The following is a 27,449-nucleotide window of genomic DNA, read 5'->3' as shown; positions in this document are numbered from 1 at the left end:
TACTTAAAGTTTTCGATTTCGTCAAATTTGGTGCATGATGAACAACACATAGGCGAGCACGCGTGCGTCTTCATATCGCGCATTGATTACAACTGTAAACCCAAACCAATAAAAACCAATAGAACAGACGAACGTTTTACGCGGTATGCACTAAACACATAATCGTACTAACGCCACACCATGGGGTTAAAACAAATACAAAGTACACATACACTACCGAAAATGTTTTTCGGAGATCATCACCATTTCGTATTACTAAAATATAATATAATGTGTAGGGGAAATGTTATTAAATCAAATAATGAAAAATTGTGTAATTATTGAAGGGGAGAATGCGGAGAGAACGCTTGGTGAATTACCCTGCATATTTATAAACGTTGGACAGCAAATGAAAGAGCAATCATAATACATATTATTATCGCTACGTGTAAAAATTCGGCGTTCACAGTCGGAGAGAGTCGCACTGTATTCAGATTTGTTTCCCGAAGAAAACAATCGTTTTTCGTGCGTTCGATGTCGTTTGTCACCCGTGAAGGCCCGAGTAAACACGCGCTGACCCTCCCCCCCATTCGTGATCCATCGGTTTAGCGGATATTCCTAAGTACACAATACGCAGTAGTATATACGTACACGCGTCAATACTTAGGTATAGGTCCCTACTACGGAACAACAATAACAACAATTGGCGTGTGCCGCGTCCCCCGAGTCAGTGGTTAGACGGAAGAGTGTCGAAAAATAAACGATTGTTCGGGGGTCAAGACTCGAGAGTGTATTTTCGTTGGACGTATTATAGTGCACGTACATTTTTTATTCGCGGCACATCCACAGAAATTGCTCGGCGATTCACGACTGTCAAAACTGAATAGGATATATATATATATATATATATATATTTTCAAACACAACATATATATGTAAGCGCGAGAGCGCATGTGTACGTGTAATAGGTAGTGTAGAGAGCCGTCGCATCGACGTCAATAGAAAATGATAATATTATTATTTCTTCGTAAAACCTCGCCGCACACAATATACGACTAAAGTGTTAATAAAACTTATACGTATATAAAACTATATTATATAATAATATATAGAAAATACACATACAAAGCATAACATTCGTCTATCACACGGAATATAGAAATTGTGTTATTTTCGAGATGGAAAAACTACGTACCAACACATCACATCGTATATGTACTGTACTATACGTACCATCATCCCCCGTCAGAATAAATACAAATAGAAATATTAAATTCGGTAAACCAATATTATTCTAACGGAGGGATGAAAAATAAAATATAGTAATAAAAATAACTCATTACACAATTCCGCATTATTACCAAAACGCATACGCGAATATTTTAGGTATCATACTATCAAAATATTTTCATAATAGTACATCTATATACCGCTTAGGAACAAAATAAAAATGAAAAAAACCACTCCTTACGTTTCCGGTACATCGACGAAGTCCGTCTGTACTGAACATTCGTATTATAAAAGAAAAAAAACGAGCCCAGCAAAAGTGATGATAAATTTACGCCACAATTTTATTCAATTGACGAGGTGGCGATGAAAGCGGTACGGAGAGGCGATGGTATATGGAAAAACGAGGAAGAGATGAAAAACAGATACACTATAGGTCTTTGATACGAATTGCCGTCACCGCTGGAGTCGTATACACAGCATATACACAAATACTTTATATATATTCGGAAGCGGGCGCGCGTAAATCGAGAGCCGTTAATCTTGCCCCGAAAAGGAGACGCCCTTTAATTTGTTTTAGTAGATCGCGTCGCCCGGGGTTTGAAGGATGGGGAAAGACTTGTCTCTAAATAGACCCGAGATAAATCGTTTGTCGTATATGCGGCGGGCCACGAAAAACGGGATAAGACGTCGACGACACATCACAAGAGGTTTTTTTTTTTTAATAGCGGAAAATACATCGTCGGAATACACCTGCGCAAGATCGAAAATAATTCCTTCATCGGTTCTACAGTTACATAATATAATACATAAATGTGTATAGTTTTACCAGCCACAAACGCTATTTGTTTATACAAATCCTATAACCTCGTTTTATACGCTCTTATCGTCAAATAGCTACCTTATATATATATACGAACTACTATAATGCACATGATAAACTTTTTTCTGTTTTTAACTTTGTGTCGATTTTTCATTTTATTTTGTTTATTATCTACGGGTGAAAACGAACGACACTATAATCTATGTACGTATGTATGTATGTATGTATGTATGAGTATTAAATATATATATATATCGATCGCTTTGTCGGGGGTTAACGGAGTTTTAATATAATAACAATCATACGATTTTCTTTGGAAAAATACTTTCAATTCCAGGGGCGTTACATCCGATACTTTTGTATCTATATAATCAACTTAAACGACTGGAGATTTAGTTAAAACTATTAGTTTCACGTTCTAAGTGTAAAACATTTGTTTCTGTGACGTGGGGGGTAGTACTTGGCGAATGATTAATAATGATGTATAGCTTTATTTCTCGACAAATTACAATAAATTGCTGGTGTAACTTTAAAAGTGTATACCATTGGTTGTAACACCCACGAGTGTGCATTTTATTAGTTTTAATTTAAATGTTGTTTAAATTAAGCTTATAACGACTGTAAGATATACAGTATACAGTGAGAAAGTAAATGTCAAAAAGTTTACAATAAGGCAAGCTATTAAGGCGCCACGTATAATACATTAAGTAGATATTAGACAAAGTTAATATTCATATTTATAATAATTTTATTTCTCCAAAAAGTCTTTAAACTTATAAACGAATAATGTTAATCCATTCGAGTTTGATTGATTAAATAATATAGTGTTAATTAAGTACCTATTTATTTTAACATACTCTCACCACAATGAAATTTATATTAAAACAAAGAACTCGTTCTACTGTAAAATGTACCTGTTTAAGCTGCAGGTTCCAATAACGATTGTCCTAAATTTGAACTCAGTGATAACTGATAAGTAAATGAATACAAAATACCCAATAACGAAGAATTTAAACTCTTTACCTCTCAAAACACCTAGATAAACCTTCTAACAAAACCTACCATCAGTGTTAAAAAAGTTTTAATAATAAACATTTACGAATGTAATGTGTATATCATAATAGGAGATCGAACAAAATCGTATAAAAATTTAATTATAATTAAACAATAATAAAACAAATAATATTAGGGACAAATTTCAAAGAAGGTTTTTGTCTTTTTGTGTTGCGGTTGAATATTTAAATAAAAAACCTTTTCAGATTTACATCCGTATTGTTATTACTGAGTTGGTTTTGTCAAACAAGGTAATAAAATTAATAGTAGAAAAAAAATAATAAAAAATATACCAGACTCCGGGGGGTTGTTTGGTGCGAGTCTCGTCCATAGTAGATACCTGCAGCCATTCAAGATGAAAAAATTTACAATTTTAATGGCCAAGTACCACTCGAGACGTATTCAGCGAAAAAGGGTGGGAAACTCGCAGAAATCATGATACGTATCTCTACGGACGAGACGACGATGTAAACGAGAGAAGAGCAGACGTTGTTTTAAAACAAAACTATATAATATACACACATAGTATATATATATATACACTATATACCTAGTGCATTTTTCAATACCCAGTCCACGTCATTAAGACGGCGGCAAAAGCTGTAGCTTTTATACTATATATATATATATATTATATTTTGTGCTACACAACCGCACACACGCCCGAGAATTATAGATACGAAACCGGCAAAACTTGGAACACCGTTTGTATAATCGCTATGCAGATCATTTATCAAATCTCAACATTTCCATGGTTTCACTTTAAACCTTTTGTCTTACTCAGCTCGCACTATAGACACGGACGACGGCATGGCGGCGGGTGGGCTCTAAAAGCCATTAGTTAACGCGGTAGGGTCTGTTTTTTTTTCACATTTTTTTCCCCGTTGATGTTGTTGTTATTCCATCTCCTACGCCGCAGACAGACGACACTTGGGCACAGCAGCATCAATTGTACATTTGTACTTGAACCCACACACCGCGAAAGAGAGCGTATACTGTATACAATATATAATACGATATATAGGTACCTCTCGAGATCGAAAACGAACCTTTTGTTTCCCGGATGAATCGATTTTTTAAAATTACTCGACAGAAATGTCCGCCATTATATTCGCGTAACAGTCGCGCGCGAAAAACTCGGTCGTTCATATAGTGGTGCTACATATATATATATCTTGTATAGGTGCAGACACATTAACTGTAAGCGTGTACACACACACACACACACACATATTATATATAGGACGCAGATACAATGGGGACGCATACGTTTTGTCCAGCCCGATAGGGTGGACGCGCGTAGTTATATACAGATATAGCAAATGTATAGTACTGCTACTATACTACCACAGTAAAGTCGGTGCGAATAATAACAGAGATTTATTATTAGAAAAAGAAATAAAGTACGAAACAACCAAATGGCATTATTCGAAACATTGTTCTCTCTCTCACTTTCCTTGTCTCTCTCTCCCTCTCTCTTTCCGCCTCTATCGTATACTAAAAATAGAGAAACAACGACAACGTGTACTACGGTAACTACATGTATTTATGTTTCAGTAGTAAAAGGTGCAGAGTGACAATAAGCGTGTATCTTCAACACGTATATATACGTGAAAACACATTCGTAGAAACAAAACATGAAAAAGCTGAAGAAAAACTAAATAAGAAAAAAGTCTACCCGCAATCGAGTTATACGACCTATTTTGTACGCCAACACACACACCGCGCACGTACACACACGTCGGTTTTTCCAGCGGTTATAATTAAATTCCTGTGGGGACGGAGGTCCCCAGGGACCGGGCCGCCAGACGTTTACGACGGGGCGGCGATAGTCGCGAACGTTCAAAAAGCTCCGCCGAGTAATTTTTAACGTGCTTACAACTGGATAGAAAGAGATTTAAACGGGTGACAGAGAGACGGAGAGGGAGAGGGAGTAAGAAGCATAGACCTGGCAGAGAAACGAGAGGAGGTAGACACTGCGTTTCACAGGCTTCTGACCCCGCGCGAAAACTGTGTCACGAACGCCGTCGACGCCACGTACGGTTTACGCCACCCGCACTATTGACTTTTTCGATACGATTTTATAACTATTTTGTATACGCCGTGTTTTTAACCACCATGTTGTGTGTAGCGTATTATTGTTCTAATAATAATAAATTATTATAACATAGATAATATAGTATAGGTAAGCCATTGCGTGGTGGCCGTGATGTCTGAACGAATAAATAATGCAAGACTATAAAGACGGGTTCCGTAAACGACAGGGGGCCTGTCGTCGTCAATCCGCGACGGATTGGGCTGGCGAGCTACAGAGAGAATCTCGGTGCACCAGTTTATGAGTGTTTCGTCGTAATTGAATTTTTTTTTAGAATACTGATAAATTAGGAACAATATTAATAGAACATATAATTGAATTGAATTATTAAACCGTAATATAAAACTCGGCAGTCCGATACCTTACCCGTTATCCAGCGTTGACAAATGCTCACTAAACGTTTAATTAATCAATAACGAGTTAATGATCCCTTAGACATGATTTAGTGCTCATGTTGATCGGTTCATTAAATTTTAGTGAACCGTTAAAATAATATAATTTTTTTATGAAAAAACATAATAATAAAATCAAAAACCGAATGTGTTCTCGAATTGTCTCTACTCCACCAACATAGAATTTTTTTTTTTTAGTGGCATATTATTTTTATACTTGGGATGAATTAATTACCACGTGGATGATATCTCGAACACTAACTATACATAAATGCGCAAATATGATGATAAAATTATTAAAAATTTCCATTTAATTTTTTTCCTTCTGATAAAACGTGTTTTACTGTCTGCTTGAAATAGTATTTTAACACAGATAACATGATACATTACATTCTTTCGATGAGTTTACTTTACAAAAATTCCACATATTCATATTTATCATTTTTGATTTTCTGACGTTGGTAAAAGATACCAACAAATACGAGCTAAGAGTTTTAGGTTAGAGTACAATTTAGTAATTATTGGACAATGGAAAATTAAAATTATTATTTAATATGCACAGCTTTTTGTTTTGAAAAAAATGTGTGTTTTATTCATATTAAAGCATTGTACATTTCGACGAAATTTTAACAAATATAGGCAAAAATTATAGTATGTATATTAAATTAATAGATGAGTGTATAAAACAAAATTATCATACAGATAAAAAAAAAATAAAAATGTGAATATTATAGTTTATATTAACCGAATATCAAATAGTATTACAATTGAGATTAGATTTATTGTAATCATTTATTATTTTAAATTATTTAATGAAGATTAATCGAGTAAATCTTTATGTATGATTTTGCAGTTATCAGAGATAAGTATAAACTAAATATGAAGAGTTATGACTAATTAGCTGTAGCTTATTATTATGATGGAATATCAAATTTTTATATTATATTTAGTTGCATGCTTTATTATCGTTCAAAATCGACTGTATAATAATAATAAAAAAAAGAGTGGTATAGTTAATTGAAGATTTTTCGTAAAACAAGTATATTGTAGAATATAAATATATTTATTAGAAAAAAGTTCCAATATAATTTTGTAAAGAACGGAGTAAGGAATTAAGTAACGTAACTATATAGACTGACGTGATGGTGTCAGGATTCAGTTGGGAACAAAATGCATCTGAAATTGGTGCTCTTATCGTTAACTGTAAATTGTTTTCCTGGCCTTCCTGTGCCAGGTTATCACATAAATATATATTAGAAAGTATATTTTCCAAATCTTCTCTTGGTTATTATACATTATTTGTAATAAATACAGTATTCATAAAATAGATGTCTCGGTGAATATATAATATATTTTCCATTTATATAAATATATGAAAATTAATCATTTACATTGGTAACTTTAATAATATAACTCTTGTACGTTCATTCTACATTGACGATTACAACATAGTTACATTAAACATGAATTGTTTCACAAATTTCCCACCTGTTATAAGCTAAACTATAAATTATAAAGTTGGTTATTGCAAGCGTAGACTATTACGACCCGTTCAATCATAAGTTCATTTATTCCAGTATATAGTTTCTGTCCACCATTCTGTTAAATTCGTGAGTCCGTAACATAATAATATTACACATACGCCACACCCGGATAATTCTGTTAACGTAAAACACTCATTATTTCAAAAACTATTAACATTATACAAAACATCATTTTTAAGTAAAGTACCTATTTACGATTATAAATTACAATATACATTTTTAATGGCATATCCCAAAACAGAATATTTTTTCTAGTATTCCTCGAATATTTATGTTTAATAATCAAAAGAGTATACCACAAAATGTTATTATATTAAAGTGAGTACTCGTTATGCTTATCTAAACATTAAATACATATATTTAATTAATGACTCGTTTTAAATTTGATTTACGTTCATTGAATACTTCGAAATTTCTTTACATATTAAAAATAGAGAAAATGATAATTTTTTTTAGAATAACAACAGATGAGATGAGATCAAAATCAAATTACCCAGTAAGAGTTGGTTCGTCAATTTATTACACCTTTCAATATGTTTTAGTTTTGATAGCAACTACACTATACATAGCAAATTTAAGTACAAATAAACGACATTTTAATCTCCATCAAAGGGTTTTCAGTTTACTTTAAAACAATAATCAGTAATGTTAAATAAAAAAAATACAATCGCAAAAATAATTGTTTGCCAATCTATTAGACCTAACCATTATTGCTTATTGTTGATCCAGTTGTTAGAATTGCATTTACATTAATTCTATTATGTATTTAACCCATAGAAAATCTAATTAAATATAAGTATATAAAGTACGTTTCAACTTCGTCAAGTACAATTCTTACACATTTTATATGTTGTAAATCTAGTACAAGCATTATTTTTAGAATATACGAGTATATTCTAAAAATCAATGATATAAGTAATAAAACAACGGACCATGGACATTATACATAGGTGCATACATCATACATAATCAAACTAATGACGTAATTATTTAATAAACACCAAAATATAATCATTCAAATGAAAAACAATCAGATAAAACTACATCCAGCATGTGTATTATCTAATGGGAACAATTCGGAATGCTGTAAGTGAGTATAGGTATAATAAAATATTTAGATTTAATTTATTAACTGCTGTAATGAAAAAAAAAATACCATATTTTTATAAAACATGTAGTGTGTATAAAAAACCATGTTGTATTGAGTATTATTATTTCAGCAAGTTTTGTCACATAAAATGGAACGTCAGTGAACCGTTGCTATTGGCAATGGCCGATTTTTTTTCCTAGTTAAATAAAGAACTTTCATGTTGTTTGAACAGTTATTTTTTCGAAACTCTGAATACTTGCGTCACTATTTGGTGGGTCCCGTTTGCTTTTATGACAAATAAAAAGAGTAAAGTACGTTAAATATATTTTTCAAAATAAACTGTACATACACTAATGGATGGTGGTTTTAAAAATAATAATAATAATTATAATAATGATAAAAAAAAATAATAACGCCCAAAAAATGTGATTGTTTTCTACCCTTACACTTTAGAGAATTTGATTACTTAACTGTATTTATTATTTTCTGTATTCAAATATAAAATATCAAATGGAAAAATAAATTATGATTTATGAAACAACACTACTAAACTTAACCTAATAAAATATTATTTATGTTTAGTATAATATGAGCTATACCGTACAAATGTATTTTCGTATATTATATTATAAATGTATACAAATAATTTTTCACCGCAAAAATCATCAAGTTTTAGGCGTGAAGCATTGTTTTTCTATTAATAAATTGATCACTCATATATAGTGTTAATGTATGCAATTGACTGCGATAACGATGTGTGCTTATATGTTAAAGACACGAGTAAATAGAAAAATATTTTTCATCATAAACGATAAGAGACGAAAATCTCCCGTGTCGTATAATATCAAGACAAGAACACGCATGCGCGTATATTATTATAATAATATCATGTGAATAGCTGGCTTAATTCGGTTAAATGAATGGAGCCCATACCTAATATACATAACAATATGTTAATATGACAGCATTTTACGGATGGCTGTAACTTTAGAAGATTGCCTGGGCTTGAAATCGATTTTAAATATCGAAATAAATAATTAGAAGAAACTCTAAACCATGAAAAATCTATAAAAATCTTAAATTTTCTCACAAAAATTAAAATGTTGAACAATCTTTGATAATCCCAACATCAATATGTATATACATAATGTGTACCTTTTGAATGTAATTTTTAACACGATGTAGCATTTACACAAGTCTAATAACCTTAGATGTTGCAGAAGCTTTTCTTTCTTTTAAATAAAATATTTATATGTATAGTAAGAAATAAAAATTAATTTTTTTTTTATGATATTCAAAATGTATATTTAAATATAAACAAATTTAAGTCAATACTTCTTATAACCTTAATCGTTCTATATTTTGTATAAATAAATCGATTCAAAATGTAAACAAATAATTAATTAAAATTTAAAATTAGTTTATTTTAGGCACTGTTCATCTGGAGTAAATATTAAGTTAAAATAACTAATTTTTCGTTGTTTTTTTTTTGGCCCTTTCCATAATAACCGTCTGTTTTTGGACGTATGAAACTCGGGAAAGATGACAATGTCATGTAGGTACACATTTAAATAAATATCGTAAAAATGTAAGTAATTTTTTGTTGAAAGAAAAAAAAATTATGTTTAAAATCAAAATACTAATCAGACGAAAATTAAATCGATATTATGCAATAATATAAAGTACATAAGATTATAAAATCAATGAACTATTTTAAATTTATATCAGAAAAAACCAATATTGATAAACGAAATTAAAATTAAAGTCGAATAATTTTTGTTCAAATTAAATTTAATATATATCCGAATTTCAAAACAATAAATAATACTGGGAGAACAAAATAGATTTTGTGCTCCGACTCTATAAACAAGAGAAGACAGACATTATATAAATCAAAGAAACAAACTGTTTTTTACTAAATTTATATAAATATATTTTTTACTCTATTAAGGATTATACATCTCTTTAAACATACAATGTTTCGGGTATTAATCTAGACTTATCAGGACATATAACTTGTATACAGTATTGTGTGGTAATGTATTTTTAATGTGAAATATTAGATAATTTGTATACTCTTTTTAAAGTCTATTTTACTTACTAAAAGTACCGTTAAATTTATGACAATTTGAGAAACGAACGCGTTATGTTTAAATATTAACTTACAGTATAAAAATGTTTAAAACGATTTTATGCATCATACATAAAAATAAAATTAGCTCAAAGTTAACGATAAATCGAATTTCTCAACATTACAGAAATAACTAAATTGAAATATTAGCAATTATTAAACTATATTTTTGAATGTTGCAGCTCAATAAATTTATAATAACAGTTATGAATAAGAATTAAATATATGGTTATCATAAAATATATTAATTTGTTTGATTTAGTAAATATTTATAAAGAATTTAACAAGGTCGGGTAACTGAAATATGTCTTATTCAACTATTAATTTCAAAACTAAATGTTCATCTCATTTTTATAGTGGTTATATTTAAGAGTTAGAATCAAAATACGATTCATAAAAAAATATAAGCTAATTGGTTTTTTTTTATTTTCTTATATTTTGAAATTATTACTATATAATATTATTACTTTATGGACTGTTGAACTATACATTTATTTTAAAAAAAATAGTAAACGAAATGTCATCAAATACATAAATTGTTCAATTAGTTTATAGAATTTCACAGCGTGTATCTTGCTGACATTCACTTATATACATCGATAAATTTAGAGAGAAAATACTTCCATTAGATACAACTTGGGATGTGGTCGGATTGAGTTTGCTCTGCTGCTGGAGCGTGATGAATTTTATTTTTTATACATTTTTTTTTCTGGTAATGGGTCGTATAACGTGACGGCTACGGAAACGCCCAAACGCACAAAGTTCACTATAGTGTAAATACAGTGGTTGAGAGAGTGATAGAGAGTGGTAGAAGTGATAAGAGAGTGAGGGTGCGAGTTCAACGAATAATATCTCTTTCTACTATTTACACTATACTTCCGTTAGCTTCTTTTCTTCTCTTTCCGAGACCAGACAACAATTCGATGAAGAGAGCAAAATATAGACAGTTTTCATTTGAACTTACATAATCGACCAGCATGATGCAGCAGTCGTCAGAAGGGACAAAAACTAAAAAATGAATATTCTTGATGACAGCATAGAAGATAAGACAATGAACGTTAAGATTCACGTGATTGATTGTAGTTGAAAATGTATATAGGTATAATGTATATTTGTACCAAGTATGAGAATGTGTATAACGTTAAATATGGATCCGTTTTTAAAAATTGTGAATTAAAATAATTAGTAACTACCAATATTTTAACTATATACATTTTTAGCATATTCAATATGAATAGTATGATTTCAAGTACTGACATAATCCGTATGACATTATATGATAAAATAATTTAATGTAATTAATGGTACAATTATTAAATAAAACACAATTTTTTATTTTAGGTATATAGATTTTTTAAAACTGATTGCAATTATGTACTAAAAAAAATAATGACAGTAATAATAAATAAACACCGACATTGTAAAATTAATTTAATATTTAAAATTAAACAGAAATATTTTATTAAAAAAGAAGGCGTTATGTCATAAAGTTATAAAAAAGTTTCATGCAAATTTAAAATGTCAAAATTAAAGGTGCCCCTCCTCCTTTTCATTTTAATTTAGTTTGCCCGTTCTTGGTGTGGTTTCCTATGTCTGCCTGGTAGCATTAATGATTGCGCCTGGTTGCGTCTACTCAAAAACAGTCAAAGCGAATTATATGAAGAAATATTATGTGAAAAAAAGTCAACAATTAAAAATAAAAACGAGATTTTACATGATTTTAAAGTTCATTTGTATATATATTTGTTTAAAATGTATATCGCAATTTTGAAAATTATTTTTCATGCATAAATGTATGTTGTTGACTAAAGTAAACTTAAAGCAAACGCTTTGATTTTTGAATAATTAAGTAATCATGCGGTTCAATAAATAGCTGATTAATTAATAAATTCAGAACAAAAAGTGTTGTTTTTCTGCATAAAACCTAAGTACAGTATTTTAAATTGTATAATATTAAGAATGAATTGTGCTCAACATAAATTGATTTAAAATGAATTCGTGACGCTGATCAATCAATGAAATGTTTTTGTTTTTTTATTTGTTTATATATTAAACGATTTTGATTGCAATATTGTACTTCTATCAAATAATTTTATATATACACTACTTTAAAAACTGTATGCTAAAAATTACAAATCTACTATTTTTATATCAATAATATAATAAGTATATACATTTATAACTACAGGATTGTTTTTTGTCGCAAATTATAATACGAAAAATAATTGCAAAGAAAAATCTTGAATTCAAAACATATTAAACACATACGTTTTTAATCAAAATAATTCATGGTTATTTTTTTATTATTATACCTACTAGCACTATATGAGTATAGCTAGTATAAATTGAAGTTAATTATAGTAGTTAAAATACATCGATTAAGATCAAAACACATTTTCAATATTACATTGTACAGTATAGCAAATAAATAACGTTTTGTTTTTTTAGGTTAATTGTTAAAGGAAAAAGAACATAACGATAAAGCATTCAACTATTGTCCATAATATAATATCATATACCTAGTGTTTTGAATTGTGTTTAAAAAAAAAAAAAATTGGTCCCAACGTTGTTCAGCCAGCGATGGCGGCCAAGGTCATATTATATTATAATATGCCACATCATTGTAGTGGTTGTAATATATGACACTATTTTATACGCAATTACAATTATGCAGGTGTAGTGCGCGACGGCGTAAGGAATTTTTTTCATATATTTTACCATTAAATTCTAAAACGCCGGAGAGTCTACGATACTCAGATTATAAACATATTATAATATTACAACCTGTCCCATTGCCCTCGTTTTCGCATCGGCTTCCGAAATACTGTAGCCGTTCAGGCGGCTGCTATATACTATATTTATACAAATGTATGTATATATATATATATTTATATATATATATGCATATTATTACACTATATAATATAAACACCGTCGTTTAGCGTAATAATCTCGTAAATCGGTCGAAAAGCTGCGCGCACCCTGCTTCTTCTCCGGTAGCCGCGCCGTTTAACTGCGAATTATTGTGACTTTATCGTCCACCGACTACGCAGCTCGACCCCGCCTAGTCGCCCGATACTCGGTTGGACACGAATTTATGGCGCCCCCAGGCCATTGCCGCCGCCGGCAAACATTGCAGCTCCAAAATATACACTGAAATTCCGGCATGATAATATTAATACATTATATGTATTATTGCATTATATTAAAATATCCACATATCTATATATACACAACGCTACGGGTTGACATCGGCACAACGACATTCATACAACAATATTATAGGTAGGTAAATTCTATTGTTTTTATTTTTATAAAAAATAATAATAATAGCATAATATAACACTTTGAATTGCATCAGCTATGTTTTACCTTTCGAATTCACTAGCCATCATCATACATCAGTGCGCGCACACACAACATTTATTAGTCTCATCGTGATAATAATTTGATTCGTAATAATAATAATTTAGCAAGACTTTTCTACGTATAAAAATATTATTGTAATAAGCAAATTAAAAAAAAAAAAATTAAAATCATTCATATAATCATATATATCCAAATCCTAAGATTGTGATTAACTCTCGAATAATATAATAAGTATATTATGGTTAATGATTTTAATGACCAAGTTTGCAGAAAAAAAAAATAGACCGAATTAAGAATACTTCATGCGACAATATAACTTAACAATTAATTTTTCTACGACTCTTTTATAAAGATATTTTAGTAATTATAAAATTGTAGCTCACGCATAAAGGAAGCATGTATTAATTTTATTTTATTATTCTTCTAATAAAACGTGAGATACTGAAATGCCGTCTTAGATAAGACCTTTGGCCGATGCTCACACCCTACCCGCGTACGGGTCGTATCTATAACGCGTTAAGACACGTCACCGTCGCCTGCACATATTATTGTTTCCCAATGCGATTACCTTAATTAAAATTATGCACGGCGGTATAACGTAATGATAATGTGGACACCATACAGTAGAGGTCAGAGCCCTCTAAATACAATAATTGACATATTTTTTTTTTTTTTAATGTTGTTTTAGATACAACAATATGTACACATATATAATAAAACGTTATGAAAATAATCATTCGAATAATACACGCCCAATTCCAGACAGAGTAGTTTAATGCCATTCAATTTTAATCAGCACACTATACGTAGAAACATATTTAAATTACATTTTCATTTATCAATACCCGCACATAATTTCAAAGGAATTTTTAAAACGGAAAAAATAAACTTTGCACTGTGTAGAAAAAAATATGATTAAATTCTATACAAATGTATTGTTTTAATTTCAGAATTTATCGAGCGTGTGTCCACGTTTAAATTAAGTTATACATATTTTAATGTAAAATATAATAACCCCTTACACAAATACGCAAAACATTTTTTTAATTCAATATTTTAAAAATTGAGCTCAATTATGATTTTTGAATTTGTTAAGAATAGGAAATCCATTAAGAAGTATCTTGTAATAATACGAGTATAAACAATACATTTTTTTTTTTTAGAAACACTTATTTTTACTGACAATTTTTAAGCAAATGGTTTTAAGCAATAACAGTGTTTATGTACTCACTACCTTCTAAGAATAATAGTCCTTACTTGTTTTACAAAAAATATAAAACAAGTCTATTATATTTTAATGTAGTACTTATAATTATTATACTCTGAATTTTTTTACAAATGTATTATACAATATATTATATATTAATATTGGTTATACAATAATTTTCATATCGCAATAACCATCACCTTATAATATAATAGTGTAAATTTGTAATTGCAGGTATAAATCGTATATATTTTTAATTAAATCTAATTAAAATGGGTAGGTAACAAAACGGTTGAATAAACTATAGATGGTACCTATGTAGTTAATTAACGACGAAGAATGTATATTAATAAACACATTTTCTTTGAAATATTGTAATCTAAAAAGGGTTTCACAGGACAATTATTTTTTTTTTAACTTTTTAAAACAACGAATCCCCAATACAAAATAAAAAAACGCACTTTATGTTAATTGAAACCGTTTTTGGTGTAAGTTTGTCACTGAATATATATATTTTTTTTTAAATAGTTTCACGACAAACGGAAATTAAAAGTATGCTCGGGACAGGAAGTGTTGCTTCTCCGAGTTGTGTATATCATTAAAGCGATGTTTATCAATGTTAATTAGACGAAGGAAAAATAATTGATCATACAGAGCACTTTATGGAATACAATTTATTATTATAGTAATACACGTATTATTTACACACGACGACAACAGTTACATGGAGTCTAAAGGGGTCAGGAGGACACGAACGATAGGTCACACGTATAGGCAGCTATAACTATATATATTATGATATTATATTATTAATAGTAACTATGTAATATTATAATGCATTATGATTTCCGATCGCGGATTTTAATTACAGCGAATACTTGTGGTAACACTATGTATATTCGTTGTTTTCGGTGTCATCATTGTACGGTATTTCTCACACAGTGTAAATTACAATAAAATAATATTTACATCATGTCATTGCGACCCGTGTAAAACGCACAGCACAATGCTATGTTGTACATCGCATGAAAATATAATATAACATTATTGTATACATTTATATATTCAAACATGGGTAAGCACGGCTGTTAAAACCCCGCCGTATAATCAATTCATTCACGACGGTTGATTAACCACTTTGACCGTAACTAAACGGCTGTGAAACGGCAATCGTTATTAATATAATAATGGCTAATGGCATATATATTAAATAAAATGCTAGTGAATGGGAGGGTGACGGGGTAACGGCGGTGTGTCAGTACGTTTATACCAAAGCCTAGCTTTTAATAGAATAATTTAATATAATTTCTTAACGATGGAAATTCAAAATATTATTTAAAACTGGTAACGAACAGAAGCTGCGGAGGTACGTCAGAAAATCGAAGTCGCGTTCACTAGGATCCGATGATGGGCATGAGGAGGGGTTGCCGTAATCGAGCGCGACGGGAGGGGGGAGGGAAAAAATGAATAATGCATGACGGGCGACGTTTTCCCGGATTTATTCGTCTTTTTGGCGTACACGTACACACACACACACACACACACACACAGACGCGCATATATATAAGAGTTTATATGCACAAAAGTGTTTTATCGGCCGACGGGTTTCGATGGGTCAAAAAGAGATTGATTCAAAAAGTCGTGTGCGTGCCACGGCTTGGTTTGGCCGGTCCGTGGAAATACATCTAAACAAATCTGTTGTCGGACGATCATCAAACGTATAATATATTACTTATTACGTTTTGGAACTCTCAACGCCTGTGCATCAGGATTTGTTGAATAGTATAAATTGGGGTTTATGTTTATAAAAATATAATTTGATCAGAATAAGTCATATAATATATATATTATACAATGGGATTTAATATATGTTATGGGAGACGACGGGACGAGATCATACCAACTAGTAACCGCGAATTCATAGCGGTAACTTAAGCAAAAGTTTTAAGTTTCCACGATTAATGTTTTAAATTAAAACAAATAATTAAAATCGTAATTTATCATCTAAATGAAACGTTTCTTCCAAATTTGAAATTATGATAACAGACTATAAAAAAATAATTGTCTACATAGATTTCCAAGATTTTATAGTTTCAGTTTGAACTATTTATGAGAAATCTTGTATTACATTTTCATAACTTAAAAAGAAAATGAAAATTTGTTATAAATTTCTGTAACTATAAAATTGTTTACATTATTTTGTGATTTTGTCAAATTTCATCAAAATTTTAATTTCAAAAAAACTTATACCTAGGTATTTTTATTATTTGTATACAGATATAAGAACAACTAGAGTAAGATCTTGTATTACATTTTCAAAAATGTTGATCCAACAAATATTTTTTTATAAATAGAATTATAGAAATAATACAAAAAAATAAAATAATACATTCGTCCCTCTGATCATAATCTAAAATAAACAGTCTGAATGATCAAGTTTAAGGTACCTAAATAAAGTTATTTAATTATCAGAAAAATAAAATATAACACCGGCTTTACTTTTTTTACTAAACAATTACTTTTACAGACATAAGCATTACAAAATATTTTTAAAATTATAATTAATGTCTGTTTACATTAAGCTCACACTCAAGATAATTATAAAATAATAATTTAAACTCTTTAAAAGTCAACAACAAAATGAAAAAAAATGTTAAAAGGTATATACGATTATATTTAACTTGTATTCTGTTACTTTAATTACAGAAGTATATACAAATAATAATTCTGTTTTTAATTATTATTACTATGTTTATATACTTGGTGTTGTAAACGATTATATATAATTACATTTCAAACATCGATTACTTTATTCGGTTAAAATTAATAACTGCAAATTGTTAACTTCAGTTTAGAATCACGTTGTTGTTCACGTCAAAAATAATGAAAATCCTTTTGGTAAAGATTTTTTCACCTAAGTATGCATAAGGTATTTAGATACAGTGAAGGAGTGTTTGACAAGCCTACGTAATAGGTACGTTTTGCAATGGATAAAGGTTTTCTTTAACGTAAGCAGATTTTCACGGTCGTTGTAGATGTGAAAAAAATGTCATGCTTGTCACAAATTTCCAACTCGGTAAAATACAAATTATACACATAAAGAAATATATAAAAGGCATTTGCAGTACATACACGGAACATTTTTTTTATTATTTTTTTGTTAAACAACATGTATAGATAGGTGTACCTATGTTATACCTAGCTTTAGGCTACATTTTACATTGTAATTATAACAAAAAAATAAGCAGTCATGACCTTAATAGCATAAGTACTTATATATTTCAAAAACTAATAAGATGAGTATGCAATGCAGTCAACGACGAAAGTGACTATTGAATAGATAATTTATATTAATTAAATATAATATAATAATATGAATACTCATACAAATATATATATATATATATATATATATTTATATAATTATACTCATTCATAAAACATATACACGACTAAATAGTTTAAAAAAAAAAGTATGGCTAATATTTTTTTAAATAATTTTAAATTATAATTTCAAATACTTACCATAGAATATAACAAATATATAGGTAGGTAAAATTGAAATGAATATTTTATTGTGATAATTTTTATCGATAGGTACTAATGATTTAACCAACACGAGGTGTTAATCATAATTATTATGTATGTATAATAAATAATGTTTATAGGGTAAATATTGAAATAATACTAAATTATTTTTACCTAAGGTCAATTATAACAACACATTATTTAAACAATATACGAATGTGTTTATAATTTGATTTAATTAAATCTCTAAAACTCGCGAGTGTTTCATCAAAATATTTTGCCACGTATTAAAACAAATTAAAATAATCAGCAAGCAAAAAAAAAAAAAAATTAAAACTCTTCATTATAGAACTCGTCAGTCAGTCAAAAATAGTTTATTAATACTTCATCATATAGATGTGGCCTCCGGTGTATAATAATACATATGCAAGACGAAAAATAAAAATAATTTAAATAAATCATTAATTGACGCATATGAAAAAAAAACAAGGGAGAAAAATGTGTAGAATAAAACTCAGAGAGATGGTTATACAGATATTATAATATATATAGTCGTATATTATTTTATAATAGGAGAACAATATTCGTTTAACTTGTATAGGGATTTTCAGGAGAGACAATATGTGTCAATTATAATTATATTTGACTGACGGCAGAGAAGTTCATTTTGTATCGTTAGCACGTAATAATTGAGACCTTGTCAAAAATCAACATGATTTACAACTGGAAAATCTATTTACTATATAAAGCCGATGATTTGTGTTGATGATGCGCGTGGATATTACCTACACATGTATACAACACACTACGACATCGTCACATCGTCAATGAACAGAAGAATAAGTGAAATCGTTAAAAATTGTTTATCCGACAAACTATATAAGTTAACTCAATTTCGTAGTTATATTTCTCAAAAAAATACACTTACCGTGTAGGTGAGCTAGAGAGTGTAGAGTGTTCGAGTTGATAAAACCTGAAACAAAACATTATTGTTAGACTATTTTGTCAACCAATGATAAAATGATAATAAATTATAGTAAAAGTAAAATGTCTACGAAAAGAATCAGTTCCCGTATTTATTATAGTAATAATAAAACAATAATAATAATTAAATATTATTTAACAATTAATATAAAATAATAATGTATATATTGATTGTCGAAAAGGTTTAAACGTGACCTTTTTCGCATTATTTGTCTGTATTTTTTTTCCATTTTCTTTTTTGGGTGTATGAAACACGTTTTTAAGAAAAATATTACTTACACACACTGATACGTATTATGTATTGTTATAAAACGCACCTTTTTGTGCTGGCGTGTCACGTAATAAACAGTAAGTTTCACAATGTGTTCGAACAATATAAAAGCTGTCGTGGAAAAAACGAAAGGGATTCGAAGTCTTATACGGATATGAACGTTTTCGGCCAATACTATTGCATATCGATACACAGCGATTAAACTTTTGGTAGTAAATATAACACAACCACACAGCAATAATATAAAGCGTACATAATATTATATTTATAGAGTTTGTGAATTGTGTTGTACCATTTAGCGATGTATGTTTATATGTATACAGATTACATATAGTTTATCTGGAGTTGTCATTTTGACATTGAAATTATATTTAAATGTCACATACTCGCATTTCCCAAAAATACACCACTAGGGCCAAAGCTAAGAGGGTGTGCAACGGTCTTATGTTACCCATAACAGTGGGCTTTTTAAAAGGGCGGATAGTCTTGAGTTTCCTGCGTCGTATTTCAACTTATCGAACTAAACAATTGTGTTATGATTTGTTTTATTCTTATTTACTAACGAATAAGTAATTGCACAAGTAAACAAGCAAATACGAATATTGTTTTTGTTTGTTTTCATATTTTTGTCATATCCACAAAAATAATAATAATAATAATAATAAAAATAAATAAATAACGAGACTCAGTTCTCCGTTGCTCGAAAGAGGCAAGTTCGATACAGGCAAGTCATTCACCCGGTACAATATGTGAATATAAATATTATACGACGTCATACACCAGTCGAATGTTGTCAAAAATATTTCCTGTTTATGATGCGGACGAGTAATTGGGCACTGATATATAGTAGGAATTATAAGCCATAATATGGCGTGTGTTGTTGATACAGTCGGTTTGTTTAACATAATGTGACGTGCGGCGTTCTTGTGCACGTGTCTTAAACGATTTTAATAAAACAAAACAAATCTCAGCTAGGCTATACGAGGAGAACGGCGGCGGCGGCGGCGGCTGCGGCTTCTGGATGATGACAATAACCGTACCACAACGATATAATAATAACAATGGTGATAATAACTATGTAGTACTTAACACGGAAAATAAGAATAACGTTTTGGCCGACGGTATATCATTATATTATAATACTTTGATGACGCGGACGAAAGTCGGGACCGCCGCACGCGCGCGTCGCCCCGGCCGTCATCGCAAACGGCTCCGATAGGATTCAGGTACAATAACGTTCGTACGGAATACCTGCAAGCACAATATTATGGCAAGCAGAGGACGGTGATTTACGACGTTTCCTCCGAAATAAATTAATCTGTATCGCGTGTGGTAATAATAATTGGAAACAACCGCTGATACGTTTCAAACATATATAATAATACAATAATACTGCAATGCACGCATTGTATTGTGCGACACGGAGAAAGTTTCCGAGTGCTTCGTAAATTATATGACATGTTTATTGTTCTCCGGAAAACTGCGAATACGCCCGTGTAATATATAATATACGCGGCGAGTCTTCTCGTGTACGATTGTTTGCGTACAAAATACTCGTTGTACACTGCACACACATACAGATCGATGACGTTTAATAATAACAATAACGATGACGACCATGATGATGGTGATTATTTATTATTATTATTAATAATTGAATAAATCTAGTTTTTTCAGAGGAAATCGACGCGAGTTCTAGGGATACGTGATCATAAATAATTGTTTGAATTAGTTATGCATTATCTGCGACCGCTTGATGTAGCGTTACGGACAGTATATTATTATTATTGTTGTTGTTGTTGTTGTTGTGTTGTACAGCTGCTATAGTTTCTGGTACGATCAGTAAATGTTTTACATGCATAATTAAAAACTCATCGATTTCAATTGAATCGGTTTGTCAAAAAGTCAAATGTAAAAAAACCCCTTACACACTAAGGCTCGAATCAATTGACTTTTTGCTGCAGTGCGATCGAACAGTTATAATGTCATGCAATATGTTTTAAGTGTTATAACATAATATTATATTATACAATGCGATATTGCTATAGGAAAACTTAATGCTGAAAAATAACGTGTTTCGTATTTTATCCCAAATACAAAATAATGACTATTGTAATTTATAATGTAGTACTCTGTACTCATATAGCAGATTTAAATATGTTTAATAGTAAAGCAAACATACAATAATATTATACCGTCGATAAAAGGTCGATTGATTTGTTGAGCAGTTGAAGCAAATATAGTATGAAATATTAATACAATATTATTGGTGTGGTCGTATATGGTTTTTATATTTAATCGCTGATTATTCATTATTATATAATTACGAGTATAAACCAAATTTATCACAGATATAAAAAAATAAAACATTAAATTTATCACGGGTTGTCAGACGAAGATCTATTGCCATAAACCATAAAGTTTAATAAAACGTGGAATGTGATAACATCAAGAACAGCATTGATCACGATTTCAAATACATAAATATAAAATATAATTACAACTTTACAATGTATAATCGAGTGGACACTATGCATTGCCTCCATTATAACATAAAATTCACATAACTATATATCGTTTAACGTTTATATATTATTATGTACGCATTTCAATACGTCCGATTTATATAGGTATTATATGTGCATTATACGACGGTATGGTCTATAGGTACAATAAGTACGTATTATACAGAACGAATTATAATATGTTACAAAAGAATTTTCAACGTTTATAGCATACATACACGGAGAATCGGTTGCATCTATACAATAATACAGCATTAGTATGAAGTCTCAATGGTTTCGTCGTCCACTTTCAACATTTAAATCATACACGGTACATTTGATAGTCCTCTGGAGGATGATGAGCTAAATTATTTGAGGTTTTATACAGAACCCGTCGCCCTCCCTTAAAACCCGCAGACTGCAGACAATCCGATGTGCAACCCGACTTTATGTAGGCGCTCGTTAAACGAATATGTTATTATTAACATTATTATATAAATACAACGTAACATACTAATATAGTCATATTATTAATATCATTACATATGGACGGCGAAGTGTGGAATAGAAAATAATAACGATATACGTAATAACAAATAAGTAATAAGTGAGTATTTAATCGTTTCGCTATAATTAAAAATACATTAAACGCTTAGTTGCTCAAATAGGCAGGCGGGTGAGCTTGGAAGTTATAAGAAAATATATTGAAAATATTCAATTTGTAACAAATATTTATATTATAAAAAAATATTCTTAAAACCTATAAAACTATCTAAATTATATATTTTAGAACTCAAGTTTCTTGATTCGTTCAAGGATTATTAATATTTGTGACACTGCATGATTAAAATTAAACTACAAACACAATTTTTTTTTTGATTTTCATTTGAAATACATTTTCATGAACGGACATATGACCTCGGCGAAGGGTTGGATTCTTTTATGTTCAATCAAATATAACCATTTGGATATGACATTTTTAGATTTTCTATAACGTTATAATAAAATTATTCTAGACATTAATTCTTGTTTCCTAATTATAGCTCGCTGATCGCTTTTAATACAGTTGAAATCAACTAATTTGAATCGATATATAACTTCTGTACCGGTTGCGTATTGAGTCTGTATTTTTTTTAATTATTCCTAATAATACATATAACTATCAAAACAAACATATAATTGCACAACAACCATATATATCTCTCTATCTCTCTGACCAGTGGGCAGAGACCGTCAACTGTAAATCGTATTACTGCAGTGATAAACACATACGAATCGTGAATAGAATAATATTAAATAATTTTTCGTTTAAACACTGTACAACGCTGATAATAAATAATAATATATGTACCTACCATTGCACCCGCCCACTATACGTATATATACTCAATGCGCTGCTCACTACACTGGTTGATTTTCACGATAGATCAATTTTTTAGTTATTTCAAAAGGAATCGTATTTTTAACTAAGTATTGTTATGTACTATTTATAATTTTGTACACGCCAAAATGTCGCTTATTTGATATTTTCGACAACTTCTAGAATGTTGAGGTTTTTGGATTCGATTTCAAGATGGAAAAAAAATACTACCTATACTAACTACGCTGTACAACGACGTCGTCATCGGTTTATCATTTTGTCACCGAGGCATTAGCATTTACAGTCGATGACTTGCCGTTGATATACTAATATATGAAGAGTCAATAACCTCGTACTTCCTTTCTCGGGGCAATCTATATATATATAATAATGCGTTTGAATCCACTGTTTGCTTGCGCTTGGAATTCATTTTCTGTAAATCGTTCACAATTTTCTCGAAACGAGACTACAGATAGCGTACACCGTTGATAGGCGTACGGCACATATACATAAGCGTACAAACGGCGTTTTAAACAACTTCAATAACAATTAAAACCGATAGTGAAGCATATGCCAGTTGTTTTTACCATCGATTATTATTTATCACCAGCTTAACTCGTATTAATTGTCTACATGAGAATGCGCGTTAATGTTCTATACAACAGCAGTGATCACATTTACATATTATCATAGGATATAATACTGCACGTATCGAAACTGCAATGACAAATTTAAATAAATAATAACAAGATAACGCGGTAAACACCGTCACACACATGGTTTTTTTTAGACATACATATTATAGTAATCATCTTGACACGATTTATATTATCTGGGGTACAATGCCTGTGGACAATGACATTTGACTTTTTTTATACCTTGTTTAGTTAACAGTTTGTCTCTATTGCACGAGATTATAATAATCGTTTAACAATTGTACAGCGGCTTTGAATTCACGTGCCGGTTCATACATGTTCTGTGTGGCTCATAAAGGTACACTTATACTTATATGCGAAATCTGAAGATCGTTCACACATTGAAAAAGTTAAAATATTTGTTACACTTGTATTTTTATTCTATTTTTACAGCGCGAATTCGTGAAAGGGCATTTACCTTGGTTATTTATGGTGCCTATATTAGATAAGTATACATATGAATACATATCTAACGTGCAGTACCAATAAAAGTAGGTACAGGTACCTACTTATACCTACTGTATGCAATAAAATATATATATAATACATTACACGCTGCTCGTCGGTTCATCGAGCTGCAATTAGGCATTAGCCACCCGACAGTTTTCTAAGCGTTTTCTTTCCACATTTCATTTATCTAGGTGAAGGCGATTAATACTATACTATACACTTCAATGGTGCGGTAAATTATCAAGTCATTTACAATAATTGCGTGGCTACACATAATCTTGAGACGATATAATTTCTGCATTATATTAGTTCTCCAAAGGCAAATAATATAATAGCAATATACGCCCGTTCGTCTGATGAATACGTCTATTGGCACGTAAACGGCAGATACAAACGATAATCTGACGCCGTGACGGGTGTGTATATATATTATAATATTGTGCTGCGACTGTGGCTAAATCTGACGGTTGTAATAAATCAACAAGGTCGGGAGCGTAATTAGTGGACACCCGAGTGGTCAATTCAGTCGAACGAAATCGCGGAAAACAAAAAAAAAAATGACGATGAGTCTATAACGAGCGAAATGTCGAGAACAAGATCCAATGCCGTCTTCGATGCATCGACACACGCGGTAATAACACAATGTCTTTGAAAACCGTTTCGCAGTCAGTAAATATAAATTACCTAATAAAGTAATAACCTTTAACGTGTGATACCACAACGATAGTATGTGGCGGAAACTCTTCGGGCGGTAAAAAGAAAAAAAAAAGAGAGAACAAAACCATTATTTATCGATATTATAACGCGCGTGTTTACGGCGTATATAAGAATATCGTTCTTTCAATATATTCGGTTTCGCTTAGAGATATATTAATATTGCGAAATATTCTGACGGAGTAAAATAACCAGAACGCGAGCAGTGCACCTACATTTCACACGTTGTAATCCGCGGTATATATAAAATAAAATTAAAAAAAAAATCATAAGCCCGCGAGTATTCAAAAACTTTCCCCGTTATTGCGGAAAGATAAGCTGTATAATATACTGTACGAAAAGATTTTAAAACAAGATTGTATAAATTAATAACAATAACAATTCTAGGTCGTTTGTGCATGCGGTTTTGCGGCCGCCCGTCGGCAACGTTTCGATATATAATAATATTATGCATATACGACCAGCGATGTCGTCTCACCATAATATTACACCCCACCACGGCTCACAATATTATTGCACGGCGCCGCGATACTCATTGTAGGTACCTACCTTAATTATTGTAAATTATTATACAGTTAATCAATATTGTGGGTCAATTTCCAAACACTGGATGCAAAATTGTTGGATTATTAAACGTTATCGTATTATTATGATTAAGTCAAAATATAAAATAACACAACGCAATTTATGCGTAAATAGGATCGAAGACGATTGGATCAAAATCATATCAACACTCGTAACGGTATATTATAAATCGGTACAATTGATTTTTTCTATATACCTTTAAATATTATTATTTTCAGTAATCAAACATTATCAATTAGTTATATAAATTAAATACGTCGATTGTATAAACTCTACATAATATGTAAGCGATAGTGAATTAACTAGTTTAAAAACATCGTATATGATAGTGAAAGTAGCTAATTTACATTTTTTAACTACGTCCGACCACTTATTATAAATAAATACTATACAAATACAAAATATAAATACTTTCTGTCTAAATAATAAAATTAAAATCATATTAAATATGACTAAAATGTTGTTTTTTTTTTTTTTTTGGTATATAACGCAACGATTTGTGAAAACGAGTATTTATATTAATTTAAAAAACAAAATCAATGAAAATACATCGAACATTGAGAAAGAATATAATATTATAGCATTCAGTTTAAATACAATTTTATATTTTAGTTCAACTATAACTAAAAGTATTACGCAGCGAGAATTTAAAATGTGTTTTTTCCTATATCTAGACAGTAGAAAATAGACATATTGTCTATTATATGACATTATTATATTATAGTATACACCGACTGTAAACATTAAACCTTGTCACATCAGCGCCTTAACAATTACAAATAATGATAACTAATTGGTTTTGACGGTATAATGACTAAAATGCGTGTATAACATGTACTTATATTATACCAATGTGTCTTGAAAATTTAAATATGAAGAAAAATTATGTTCCAGTCGTTGAGTAACGGTTGATTATGTGAATATATGAGAATAAAATAAAATACACACAAGTTGTCAATTATTACACTTGCAATAACGTGACGTGCACACGACTGACCTTGCACCGAATGTCCTTGGCCGAGGTACAGTTTCGTTTTTCTGCGTTCAATATAATTTATAAATATACATTTTTTTTTTTTTTTGTGCAAACGCTTCAAATTTATAATGCCTCGTGTACATTGTTCTGAAAAAATGGTAATTTTTCCACTTAAAAAGCCGAACAGAATGGTAAAAAAAACCACGTAAACCGCAATAACGAACGTATCACTTCTCCTGTATACGTACCAGTACCACCACTACTAATATTAAGAGCCTCTTTAAATAGTTATCAATCACAGCAAAATACGTATATATTAAGCGTTTTCACTAAGGTAATAATATACCTAATCTAAGCGCTAGGAAGGTTAATGTATAGAAAAATACGAATATTTTTAATCAGCAGCGCTTTGTAGACATGTTATAAAGATTGTACTATAAAGTACATACAAAGTGGATAGCACAATGACGAT

At 30.2% G+C, this 27,449-nt stretch overlaps 1 protein-coding gene across 2 annotated transcripts in view; it reads right to left on the bottom strand.

Moving 5' to 3' along the window:
• LOC113560556 (cytoplasmic polyadenylation element-binding protein 2) overlaps nt 1-27,449 on the bottom strand; it is a 151,821-nt gene that overhangs the window by 24,261 nt on the left and 100,111 nt on the right. For both annotated transcript variants that reach the window (XM_026966497.1, XM_026966498.1), the window contains one exon: nt 19,367-19,411. In XM_026966497.1, the coding sequence (XP_026822298.1) occupies nt 19,367-19,411 (45 nt within the window). The remainder of the gene's footprint in view (nt 1-19,366; nt 19,412-27,449) is intronic.

Source organism: Rhopalosiphum maidis, chromosome 1 (genome assembly GCF_003676215.2).
Source record: "Rhopalosiphum maidis isolate BTI-1 chromosome 1, ASM367621v3, whole genome shotgun sequence".
NCBI classification, from domain to species: domain Eukaryota; kingdom Metazoa; phylum Arthropoda; class Insecta; order Hemiptera; family Aphididae; genus Rhopalosiphum; species Rhopalosiphum maidis.
This window is presented reverse-complemented; position numbering and strand designations above follow the sequence as displayed.